This window comes from Gossypium hirsutum, chromosome A13, assembly GCF_007990345.1.
Source record: "Gossypium hirsutum isolate 1008001.06 chromosome A13, Gossypium_hirsutum_v2.1, whole genome shotgun sequence".
NCBI classification, from domain to species: domain Eukaryota; kingdom Viridiplantae; phylum Streptophyta; class Magnoliopsida; order Malvales; family Malvaceae; genus Gossypium; species Gossypium hirsutum.
Window position 1 is genome coordinate 106,651,635 of NC_053436.1, and position 13,555 is coordinate 106,665,189.

At 34.7% G+C, this 13,555-nt stretch overlaps 1 protein-coding gene across 2 annotated transcripts; it reads right to left on the bottom strand.

Moving 5' to 3' along the window:
* Nucleotides 1-257: 257 nt before the first annotated feature.
* LOC107893372 (3-oxoacyl-[acyl-carrier-protein] synthase II, chloroplastic-like) lies at nucleotides 258-5,267 on the bottom strand. Of its 2 annotated transcripts, none has more exon segments than NM_001326809.1 (14): nucleotides 258-632; nucleotides 711-876; nucleotides 1,002-1,061; nucleotides 1,321-1,401; nucleotides 1,501-1,655; nucleotides 2,034-2,118; nucleotides 2,224-2,292; nucleotides 2,650-2,729; nucleotides 2,824-2,869; nucleotides 2,951-3,046; nucleotides 3,138-3,248; nucleotides 3,345-3,548; nucleotides 3,627-3,832; nucleotides 4,407-4,939. In NM_001326809.1, coding segments are annotated over 13 exon segments (1,731 nt in total). In that variant the 5' UTR covers nucleotides 4,828-4,939; the 3' UTR covers nucleotides 258-632; nucleotides 711-759.
* Nucleotides 5,268-13,555: the final 8,288 nt, after the last annotated feature.

Here is a 13,555-nt window from a genome sequence, read left to right on the forward strand (position 1 = left end):
TTATTTGTGTTATAAATTACATAAAATAATTAAACTTAAGCCTTGAATATTCAAACTCGAATCTAACCTATATTTTAAACAGATCTATTTTTTCGCAACCCACCCAATACCTTTTAGCAAACCCTCTCATCTTATGTCATGTTAAAATTATAGCATGTAATGAGTGTTAGATCCTTCTAGATATACATTCTTCCACCAAAAAAGGTTCATATGATTATTTTAAGACGGAGTTCATATTATGTTACGGGTTAATTACATAAGGTAGAAAACAAGCTTTTGCATGAAGATTAAATGAGAAAATCATCCACCCTGCTGCCAATTCAGGATTCATTACAAATTGGCTTTAATTAAAAAAAAAAACAACAACTGATATAAGCCATTTCTTTTACATGAGCACAAAAATTACTACATTTACTGGTTCTTCAATGGCCCTGTGGCCTCAAACACTAAAACCTCAATTGTAGCTACTACGTTTAAGTGAAACGAAACCTTCCCAAACAAACACTGAACTATGAAACAGTAGGAGGTTTTTTTTTTTTCTAGAGCTCTGCTACCGGCCACCACCGTACTACTTCGTAATAATAACGCTTTCAGAGTTATGTTTTGTCTACAGGAGGATTTTCTGGGATACTCTGCATGAATGTAGCTGATATGTTAAACAGTTACCTGTAACTGATGGTATTTGAAATGTTTTGAAAACGAGTATATACCTTCGGCCAAATGTAAGAAAACACTGGGAGAGCAGCTGTTGAACTATTTTTACTTGTATGGGGCGAAAATGATCGATGAGTTATGCCCGCCAAACCCGAATGAATTCGACAATGCCGCCTTAACGTTCAATCTTTCTTTATTTGGCCCCACAAGCACACTTGTGTCCTGGAAAGCAAAATTGAACCATGTCGGAAAACCGAGGGAAAAAAACTACTGTATGTACGTGTCACAAAACAAAAACTGATGAATGAGAAGGAAGAAAGGAGAAAGAGAGAGAAGAGGCAACATACCACTCCTACATCCGGGTTTTCCAGGTTGATATTTGGATGAACCCAACCAGTTCGTATTGCCTACAATTAACAAGACATTACCATGTCAATGTTCAGGTTCTGGAAAAGGGAAAGAAAATGGGAGAAAGAAGATACGATGCATGATTCCTTTCATCCCTGCTCGTATCATATAGCCACAAAACAGAAATAGAGGAAGTAGGGAGAACAATCTTCTCGAATAAGAGAACATAAACAACAAAAATTCAGCACCGTGCAAATTCTGTGCAATCTGCTTCCTAAATCCAAAATAGGAACATAACCAAAACTCAAAATTGCATACCTGTACCGTTGCAACAGCTTCCACAGCACCGGAAGCTCCTAGTAGGTGACCAATCATTGATTTTGTAGAGTTCACCCTTAACTACAAATGATGGAGATCTTATCAATAATCACAATGCATAAATTTGAAAAACAGAAATGCATGGAGATTCAATTTTTCAAGAAAAGTAGGAGAAATTACCTCGGGATTTTCTCCAAAACAATGAAGAAGAGCTTGGTATTCTTTAATGTCTCCAGTTGGTGTCGATGTAGCATGAGCATTAATATAGTTTATATCTCCTCTAGATACACCAGCGTGAGCCAAGGCCTTTTCGATGCAGAGAATGACACCAACACCTATTTTTAAATTTCACGAGATGGATGTTAGTTTAATTGTTCATACAGTAACATGCACTGCTTCAGAAAGAACATGTAAAACATCACTAATTATATAAATGTGGGTTATCTTCACAGTTGGGAATACTCGGACAAAGAGGCATAAGTTGCAATCTCATGATATTTATTCTGCTCAATCACGAAAATCAAGAATCTAATGTCAAGACATGCATGTACTCGATAATGCCATGAGCCAAAAAAAACTTACCCGCTTATATAAATCATTGTTTCACGGAAAAACAATAAAGTAAAAGCAGCAAATTAAGTCTCAACGTCTATATTTAGAAAATAAAATCGGAATTTAAGAAGAATTGTGGTTATACAGATGTGGCTCATTACCATCAGGGTGAGGCTCGGTCATGTGATAAGCATCACAAGTGAAGCTTCCACCAAGGAATTCTGCATAGATAGTCGCACCTCTCCTCTGCAAAATCAGAAATCTAAACACGGTAATTTCCTTTCTACAAAAGAAAATAAGTACTAACCTATTGCTTACAACATGGATTTGTAGGGTTTGAAGACAGTGTACCTTAGCATGCTCCAATTCTTCCAAAAGTAGAACCCCAGCACCTTCCCCCATGACAAATCCATCGCGATTCTGGAAGAAAAAATAGAACACTATCAAGGTAAATAGCACGCACGAAGCAAACCAAGGAAAATTAAGTTCCTTTGATTAGAAAATGCTCGATTAGAAAATGCTCGATAAATATATAGTGTAACTTTGTAAAAAAGACCATGTGCAGATACATATCATTTGTGACATGAGTTGTTAAGATATGATAAACACGTTGAATACTCATTCAAAAGATTAGAATAGTTGACATTAATTACCATGAAGTTTCATTCATAAATGCATTCTTGGTTTTACTGCTTTTGTTCTATGAAGAGGGGAAAATGAAACAACAGCAAAAGGAAAAATGATAGTGATGAAGCTCAAGAGTTTTCGAAATATTACAGCATCCCAAGGGCGTGAAGCTTTGGTAGGATCATTGTTCCTCTGAGAAAGCGCTCTACAAGCCACAAATCCCCCCAAACCTAAATGAAAAAAAGGATAAAATAGAGTATTACATGCTATACCAAGCAGAAAGATTATAAAACAAAGCTGAATAAGAAAGTTAGAACAATATACCAATGGGTATAATCGCTGCATCGGAGCCACCACAAAGCATCATATCCTGCAATTTTGACACAAATACGTTGTTATAGTGCAATCAATCATACATGATATATTGGATGTTTTTCTTTGCTAGACTTACAGCTTCGCCTCTAATGATATGGTTTGCTGCATTTAATATGCAAAAGTTGCTTGTAGCACATGCAGTGGAGATTGAATAATTAGGACCCATCCATCCCTGAAGAAATCATCAGTTTAAAGCTCAAACTCAAAATTTTAACATCCATCAAGGTCTATCTTAACATTGCAGAATCTAAATTTAAGCTAACCAAATCCATTGCAAGCATTGCAGAACCCATATTTGTTGTAGCAAACGGTACGCAAAAAGGATTCATCTTCCTGTATGAGATCCTCAAAGCTTCAATCGCATCATTGAAAACCTGTTCATTCCACAACAAGCAATGTATATGACTCGATGGATATAGAAAGAAAACTATATACCATGACACTTTCCTTCTTCTAGCAAAAGGTTTTACCTTCATGCCACCCATTGCTGAACCAATCAAAACTCCGCATTTCGTTTTATCTAACTCCTCCATTACATCTTCATTTACTCCCCCATCTTGCAAAGCTTTCTTTCCGGCAGTAAGAGAATAAAGCATGAATTTGTCCATCCTCTTGGAAAGTTTCGGTGCGACCCATCCATCAGTTGAGAAAGATTTGATCTCTCCAGCAATCCTCTGGAGAGAAAACAGGAGCAGTAAGAACGAGCAGCAGTACAAACAAGAGCAAAATATGAGATTCCAAAGACAACTTACTGTCGGAAACTGAGCGCAGTCAAAAGTCTCGATTTCACTTATACCACTAACACCCTCAAGCAGGTTGTTATAGAAAACATCAGGCTCATGTCCAAGCGGAGTTACTACTCCCATCCCAGTCACAACCACTCGTCTTTGCTTCGTAGGAGGCTTCTTCTTCGTTGTAATCTCTCTTGTGGGTTGCACAGCTATAGCCATGGCTTGTCCTAAGTTTTTTTTAAACAAATTAACCCGCAGAATGAACTTAATTTAGCCGGTAAGTTCTACAAATAACACATATAAACAATCTCATATACATACAAAAAGCCCAAAATTCTAGAATGCAAAACAAACATTTTTCCATTTAACCCATGAAAACAAAACAATTAATACTACCAACCTACAACAACTTGTTAAAAAGAGAGAGAGAGAAAAGCAGAATCAATTATATCTATGATTTAATTATAGCGAAAGAAGTACAAAAGCTTGCACATGTATAATCTGTTTGTATTAAATTCACATTATCTGATGAAATAATGATTTTCCATGGCTATGGACTTAACAAGAACTTAAAATCAACTATATTTCTAGCTCTTAATTTTGTTTTAAAACAAAAAAAAAATTCTTGGTGAAATTGTACAGAGGAACATTTATTATATCCCTATTTTCATTTCTAGACTTGCTTTCAAGAAAATCAATTAAAGAAAAAGAGGCAAAAACAGAGCTCTCTACAGGAATTAAAATTCATAACAATAAAAAAGAAAAAGAACCCAGATTTGAAAAAGAAACATAATATGTTACCAGAATGATGAGCTCGTCGATTGAGCCTTTTTTGCTTGCGATTTTTATTGAAAGGAACATTTTTGGAGCCGAAGAAAGATGAAAAGCTTCCATTTTGACCGAAAAAGCTACCATTTTTGGAGGAATAATAATCATCACAAGGCTCAAAAGCCAAGCAAGAAGCCATCAAGCCTTGAATGGTGGATCCACGGAAGGAAGAAATCAAGCCCACGTCTTTGTTAGGGGTTGCGCCGCCACCACAGCATTGAGAAAGGAGAGCCTTCCTTCTATTACGAGCCCAACGGCCGAGCCTGTTCGAAGAAGCGGAGGCTGATGAGTTGAACAATGGAGACCGGGACTGGTCTTTACCGTACGTTACCGACATACAAGCCGCCACCAGCCAAGTGCATAAAGGACTTGCCAGTGATGAAGATGCCATCATCCCCCCGAAAGAAAAAAACAAATAAAACTAAAGATTATATGTGAAAAAAAAAAAAGATTGTAAAGATTTGGGTCCGGATAAAGATAGAGTATTTATGTGAGGTTAATAAAAATCTAGCAACCCATCAATGGAAAAAAAAAAGCAAAACAAAAAATAAAGATTGAAATTTTGATGAAGAAGAAAATCGAAGTTGCATTCGATATTTTGGGGGAAAAAGCTTTGAATCTGGGCAATCTCAGTCGTTTCCCTTTAGACTAAATGACTGCACTGCCAAGTACTCTCTTTTTTTTTTGTTTTTTTAAATTTTTATTTTTATTTTTTCTCCCCCGGTTTTCAGTGAGAGTTTCAGTTTTTCTCTCGAATGAGAAAAACAGAAACAATCTTTTTTATTTTTATTTTTGTAAAAATAAGGATCTATGACCAGAAAAATTGTTCTTAATTTATCAGTGGTAATTTAATTTTTTAATGATAAAAATAGGTTTTCTCATTGTGCTCTTTTGTATCATAAGGTTTGAATCGGATCGAATAAATTTGAAAACTGTTGAGATATCAATTCAGAAAAAAGTATTAAATTAATTGAATTCATTAAATTACATTAAAAAATTATTTTAACTAGATTTTTATATTTTTTAATAATTTTTATATATATTCAATATATTAAATAAAACTACATATTTTTTAATATGATAGAAATAAAAAATAATTAAAATTAAAAGGATAATGAGATTTTGACAATGATAAAAGAAATTAAAAATTTTTAATCATGTATGAATTTTTAGTTTAAAATTTTTCTCATTTAAATTTCACTATTATAAAATTTATATTAAAAGTAGAAATAAAAAAATAATTTATACTTTTTAAGGATTTAAAATAATTTTTTATTATAGCACAAAGAGATTAAAAATTGAAACAATTACCTCAACTAAAATTCGGAAGTGATTGGTGATGAAGGCCCGCACATATAATTGCACGAGAGAAGGAGAGATAGAGAGAGAGAATGAATGAATGAATGAACTAAAAAAGGGGAGCTTTTCAGCTTTATTATTCCATCGTTTACCTCTCCAACTCAAATAACAAACAATCAATCCAGTGCAAACCTCCATTCCAAAAGACTCTTTCTATTCATAGAGGAAGATATGGAAATTGGGATGATAAGTGTGAAAATTCCCCAAATTTATTCATGCATGTAGCCAATAGTTAAGAAGACACGTAAATTCAGCATTTGTACTCCATTATCACGACTTTAATATGCATTGAAGCCTTTTTAATCCAATAGGTAAATCTCTTCTTCTAAAAACCCTCTTTTGTGTTGTTTGATTGCTTTCTCTCTATATGTGTTGAACTCGAATCTCTATAAACATTTCTAGTAATTGTTTTGCTCAATCTAGTTGTTTACTTGCTAGTTTGCTAATGATGAATAGTAAACCCCCTTCAAAATCATGGAGTTGAAAATCAACTCATTCGCAAATTTGATCGCCTAATAACTTACAATAGCTTCTGTTGCAAACACATCAGGTATGTGATTGTTCCACTCATATAAAATCCCATGATAAAGTATTGAGATTTTGTGCCTTTGGTGTGGCTATTGTCAGTTATGCTTATAATTTTTCAAGCAGATTAGTTAATAAAATTTCATGGTAAAATTATTATCTTGTATATATTTGTCCTTAATGGTTTTTGTCTGAAAATAAAAATGAACAAATGAAATATTAGCTCACTAATTACATAATGTTTAACTAATATTAAGTTGCATCAGAGGAATGGATTATGATGTAACACCTATGGTAGTTGCACCCAAGCTGACTGCAACATATGACAGTCCATTTCCTAATGGTTATTTGTATTATAGCATTATTGGAACTTTACATTATGTATGTCAACAAACTGAGTCAATACATGAATTCTCCAAAAGTACTCACTAGCAGGTAGTGAAGCCTGTGTTGAGATATCTTAATGGAACTTTGGATCATGGCTTATACTTCACCAAAGGTTGTTTTGAATTGGTTTGTTATTCTGATGCTGACTGGGCATCTACTATTGAAGACAGATGATCCACCACAGGTTACTGCATTTACCTTGGCTCCAATCCAGTTAAATGGTGTTCCAGGAAACAAGTTCTTGTTTCTAGATCCTCCTCAGAAGTAGAATATCACAATCTTGCAAATTGTGTTGTTGAACTACTATGGGTAAAGTAGTTGCTGACTGAAGTTGGTGTCCATCTACAACATACTCCAATAGTGTGGTGTGACAACACCTCCACGGTGTCAATGGTAACCGATCCAACTCATCATGCTAAGGTTAAACACATGAAGATTGATCATCACTTTGTCTGAAAGAAAATTCATGATGGTATCCTGCATGTCAGTTTTGTGCTCAGCAATCCAAATTGCAGAAGTTCTCACCAAACCTATCACTCCAAAGAAGTTTTCTTCCTTTCAAGATGCCTTATGAGTCCTCCCTTTGAGAAATAGTCAACCAAAGAGGTCAACACAAGACAAAACATCGAGAGAATGTTAGAGTAGTAGCAGTTGAGTAGTTAGTTTGTTAAAGAAAGGTTAAAGAAGTTAGTAGTTAAAGATAGTTACAGAAGTTTGTTAGTTAGCAACTTTGTAGCCTTTGATATCATATGTATAAATACAAATCATACATTTAATATGTGTAGAATCGAAACATTAAATCCATATATTAAAACTGTAAAATTTGAAAACGAATCAATCAAAAAATAATAGAGAATCAATTCGTTATCAATGATTCAACATGACGAGGCTCGGATGCCACTTATAAGAATCATAAAAACAATATCTGATATAAACTTAAAACTGTAAACCAAGATATGTCATGTCAAATCATCAAGAATAAATCAAGAACAAAATTAAATGCGAAAGTGTACCTAAATCTATTGATTTCTTGGAATCTTAGATCTTATGGTCTTGAACTTCCAAATTAGCACACAAGTAATTTAGAGAATTTAACTCTCTTTTTTTCTAAATATTTGATATTAGAAAAGTTACGTATGTATAATTTGGGGACCATAAACCTAACATATAACTTTGTACATTAATTGTAATTTCTAATCAACCCAGCATCAATTACAAATTAGTTACTAGAGTATCTACACATATTTGACCCATGCTTTATTTCATAACTAAATCCCAATAAACCTTAACTAAATTACATCACTTTTAATTTGGGCTAATTTTTTTATGATAGTAAATAATAACATGTAATTACTCTTATTATATATGCGATGTCCATATTTTCCAACATAAGAGAAATAAATATAGTATTTCTTTTAGATTTGAGGATATGATGAGAAGAAAGGTTAATGGTTGGTTATGGGGGAATTTTTTAGAGTTAAAATAATGGAAGGCATGTAATGTTTTGGGAGAAATAGATTTTTTTGAAACCTCTTATTGGATACATATTCATAATTTGCCTTTGATTATGTTGACTAAAGAGAATGTAATGGAGTGGGAAATATTTGGGGAATATAATGGAGATTGAATATACTAATAGATTACATGGAATGGGAAATGAAATTATGAGGTTAAGGGTTATTATGAATGTTGATAAACTTTTGGGTTCTTGGGAAAGGGAAGGGTAAAGTATGAAAATGTAACACCCCAAACCCAGCCTAGAAGTCTAGACCAAATTCGGACTGCTACATAGATCACCGAAGTGATCGTAAGGAAATTTTACAAATCAATTTATCCCAGTAAACCAAAAGCATTTAAAATCGTTTAATAACTAACTAGTTCAAATTTAAAATAAAACTCGAAGTACAACCCGTTAAAAATATACGAGTAAAGGCACAAATTGGAAACGGTACCACAGCATTATAAATCCTTATAGTTTAAATTAAACCGAGTATCAAATAAAAACAAAAGTGAAACTTATAGTTCAATTCCTCTAAGCCTGCCCGAGACCTCCGCATACTGAGTCTAGCAACTAGAATCCAGAACTGTACCTGAAAGGGGAAACAGAAGAGGGGGTAAGCTACTCGACCTCAGTGTAAGATCAAAGCCAACTACTACAGAATCAGAATCAGATGATCTAGAAAGTAATTCAAAAGCGGTACATATTTATAGAACTACGCGGAACTAGTTGGTACATTCTAAATGGACGTACCGGCAGATAACCATATTTAGCACATATTAAAACACACTCAATTACACAGTCGCTATAACGGTTCAGTCAGACAGTCACAATCAGAGTACATAGTGTCAGAAATGCTTTTCGATCAAACAGTATAATAGTCAATCGCATTCACAAACAGTTAATAAAATGCATATGAGTGCAGTTGAGTTAAAGGAACCCACCTATCCAGCCAACACACTTCTCCGTCCCCCATCACACCTCAATAGAGTTGTAAGCTCATTCAACCAATCACTCCATGTGAGGATATAATCAACCCATCCAGCCAATCCTACATTCCATATGATGTCATTCTGGGTTGGCCGGTAACGATGGACATCAGCATTGTCCTCGACCCTCAGGAAATTGGGATTGCCCACGACCCTCTGGGTATTAAGGGCTATCAATAAGGTGTACAGTGCCATGCGGAAGTCCACGGTACAGATATGTAGTATGAACTACCAGATCAGATATATTACGTAGCAAAGCTAGCGTATAAGCTGTACTGTGCAATGCGGTAAACCGCGGTACAGACGTGCAGTATAACTGCCATACCAGATAGTGGTACGTAGTGTAGCTAACGTACATGCGGTACAGTGCAAGGCGGTAATTCGCTATACCGTTATCAATAATGTCCACGACCCTCAGGGTATTGGGACAACCCACGACCCTATAGGAATTAGGGGCTATCAGTAATAACCAGCAGAGCAGCTGCCAGTTCAGATTAGACTCCCTTCTCTTCACAACCCCACCCAAAATAGTTTATGCATATGCATGTATGTATGCAGTTAGATGTCCACAACCAGAATACCAGTCTCAGATAATTAATCAGAAGCAAACATTCACCCAGATAATCGAGTTCAAAATCAAACATGTCATATACCCAATCACAAAGAGCACATTATTCAAACTCAGATCAGAGTTGTAAATACCCTCACTAAAGCTTAACCAAGGGTTAGATCATACAGAGCAGCAATTACCAGTAACTTTGACCTAACAACAATATTTGGCGAGATAGGGCCACACGCCTGTGTGCTTTGGCCGTGTGGGGGTCCAAACGCCAGTGTGAAGGGTAGCACACAGCTGTGTGGCAGAGGCACACGCCTGTATGGTGCAAGGACATGGTCGTGTAGACAGGCCATGTAACTCACTATCCAAAATTGCTAAAATAAGGTGTAGGGAAGTCATGGTTGTGTGAGGGTCTCACACGCCCGTGTATCCACCAAGCACGACCGTGTGTTTCGAAACACACACCCGTATGGAATCCCTAATCCTCAATCAGTCATACAACCATGTGGCTAGGCCATGTGACCCTAAATTTCTAAAACCCTAATCCCCAAACTTACACGCCATTATGGACCAAGGGACACAGCCGTGTGAGAAACGACAAAATCCTCAAATCGGCCACACGAGCGTGTGGCACCAAATTTGGCCCGAAGCCCTAATTCCCAAATCTACACGACTGTGTGCCGAGTCAAGAGGCCATGAAACCACCTCAACATAGCCCCAAAACCACCGTTTAAGCCTCTGTAACAGTCTCTAGCCTTTGACTTATCAACATATATCAAATACTAGCGTTTCCCCTCTCCTACAACGCTTCAAGACCAAAAATGATGGGGTTAATGCACATTCAAGGAAAACTGAATGTACTTGGCAAAATAAAACAATATACCTGTTTTCGACGACGAAAGAATGACAAAAGAATGACAGAGGAGCGAAACTCCAGAATCCGCAATTAACCGGTTTTTAGAAAGAAAATAGCAAAAAAAAATGAAGAAGGGAAGAGAAACAGAAAAGAACGTGATAAGGAAAAAGAATAAAATTAAAAATTAAAAATAAAAGTAAAAATAAATAATAATCATAATCATAATAATAATAAACAAATAAACTAAATAATAAGTATTTTTCAAAATTTCCACACAGAGACTCGAACCAAGGACCCAGAGTCAAGCTAACACACTTTCAACCACCAATCCAACAAGCTTATTTTGCCATTAAATTGCGCCGCTAAATACATAAGTACCACCTCCTCACTGACCCTATGCTCAAAACCCAAAACTTCTAGGCCAAAAATTCAGGGCGTTACTGTAACATTCCGAAATAGGGCCTAAACGGAACAGTGGTTGCGAAACCACAAATTCGAGGTAGAAAAAAAATTATTTTATTATTATTTTGAGGTTCATGGTATGATTACATGATTGTGCGAAAATTTCGTGATAGAATTCTATGCATAAAGTGCTTAAGTTGAGGTTAGGGACTAAATCGAATAATTTGCAAAACTTGCATTCTAGAAGTTTTTAGTATGAAATTATTTTGGAATATTAATTAGGAGATCTTAAATGGTAATTTGACCAATTTTAAGTTCATGGACAAAATTAGGACATGGAGGGAATTTTTGAAAGTTTAGTAAGGAGGGGTATTTTGGTCATTTGGTTATTAACATTAATAAAAAGGTAAAAAGATGATAAAATTGTATCATCTTCTTCAAGTTACCAGCCGAACCTTACCTCTCTCCATAGCTGGGGTTTCTTCAACTTTCAAGTTTTATAGTAAGTGATTCCAAGCCCCGTTTTTAATGATCTTTACGTTTTTTAAGTCCCGGTAGCTCGATAAAGCTTATGCTAGCAATAATTTAAGTTAGGAATCAAATTTGGAAAAATACCCATAGGTGAAATTTGTGTATTTTGATGTTTTATGATGGAATATAAGGCTTTAAATTATGTTAGACAACTTGTGCTACTTGGTTTTAAGTGAAAACGAGTAAAAAGGCTTAATCGGTAAAAATACCTAATAGTCATAAGTACATGTTAGTGTGTGAATTTGATGTTGTCATAGAAGGGAAAAATGATCAGTATGTCATAAAACATAAGAAAATAGGATGAAGTTTAATTTACGAGCCTTGGGGAAAAAGTGCAAATATGTGAAAGTTTAGGGGCAAAAATGTGATTTTTCCAAAGTTTGAGTAAAGGGTTGTTTTGATAAATGTTGATATTAAATAAGCTAAATTTGCTATTATAGATCAAGAAGAGCGAAATTCGGGAGTAGATCGGGGAAAAGAAAAAGTAAAGGACTAAATTGTAAACTTTAGTCACATTTTGTATCGAGGTAAGTTTACAGTAAATAAATGCAATATTCTTTTATTTTACATTATTATTGTCAATTTCCAGCATTTATATATTTATGTTATGAAAATATTTAAAGTCGAATTTAAGGTGAAGTGACAGAGGAAAAGTGTTAGAAAGCCCCGGTTGAACCCTAGGAATGTTAGGATATTAGGGTTGACAGGACAGAACAGAAATGAGCCATGTAAGTCCATATTAGAAATATGGCTTTGGAGGCAGGATTGAGCCATGTAAGTCCATATTATATATGGCATTGGAGACAGGAATAATTCATGTAAGTCCATGTCAAAGACATGGCATTGGCAGGGTATTGATAGACAGGAATGACCCTAGTATCCTTAGTATTCCGAGTGGTTCAACGGGTCAGAATACGAGTTAAATTACAGTGAATTAACAGCAAAGGAAAAGTAGATTATATTTATGAAAAAGGAAAGGTCAGGTAAGAAAGAAGGTAAGGGAATAAAGAAGAAGATAGAAATTGAGAAGTAAAGAAATTTATGATGTTAGATGATATTATGCATAATTATCCATTATGTTGAATGTTGTGATTTATTTGCTTGTAAGCTTACTAAGCCTAGTGCTTAATCTCTTTATTTTCTTCTTCTTATAGTACTTATCTAGCCACTCGGGGATCGAAGGAAACGTCGGAGGCCGATCACACTATCAAAGAAATAACTCGGTATAATTAGACGTTTTGTTTTGTGTATGGCATGTATAGAAACTTAGCTTCTTTTGGTATAATATGAACAATGAATGATGTGTAAATACTTGCTAGTGATTAGCTAATAAAATGGCCGATGATATGCATGTTTATTAATATGTATGATTGAATGGTGATTATCACATGAAAATTATGAAAAATGTGAAAGTAACCTAAAAATAGATTCAAGTAACAGAAATGACATAACTTTGAAAAATCACTAAAAATTGTAGAAACATAGTTTGAAGATGAATAATATATTAAATTAAAGCTTATTATGTCTATTTTCTTATGGAATAAGAAAAACAGGTAAAGGTATTATATTATATGATATATCTGAGTTTTAGTGAAACAGGGTCAGAGCGATTTTTAGATCCCCTATTTCAACTTTGGAAATTCACCATAAATTGTACAAAACTAATTAGAAGGTTTACTTTATATGGTTATAATCCTTGTTGAGTCTAGTTTTAAGAGAAACAAACGGCTTAGTGATATGAATTTTGTACAGGAAGAAACATGGTTCGTAGCAAGAAGAGGTTAGTGCAGTTGAGTTTTGAAACAAGGGAAACTTTAACTAATAAACTGTACTAATTGGCCTAGTCAAAAATCTATGAAAAAAATTAGTAGATAGATATATGAGTCTAGTTTCATGAAAAATTTACGGATCTTAATTTTGAGTTTTGGAACTCAAGATATGAATTTTTAGGCGACTACGACGCAGAATGGCAGCACATTCCGAAAAGCTTAAATAAACAATTTAAAACTATTTAAG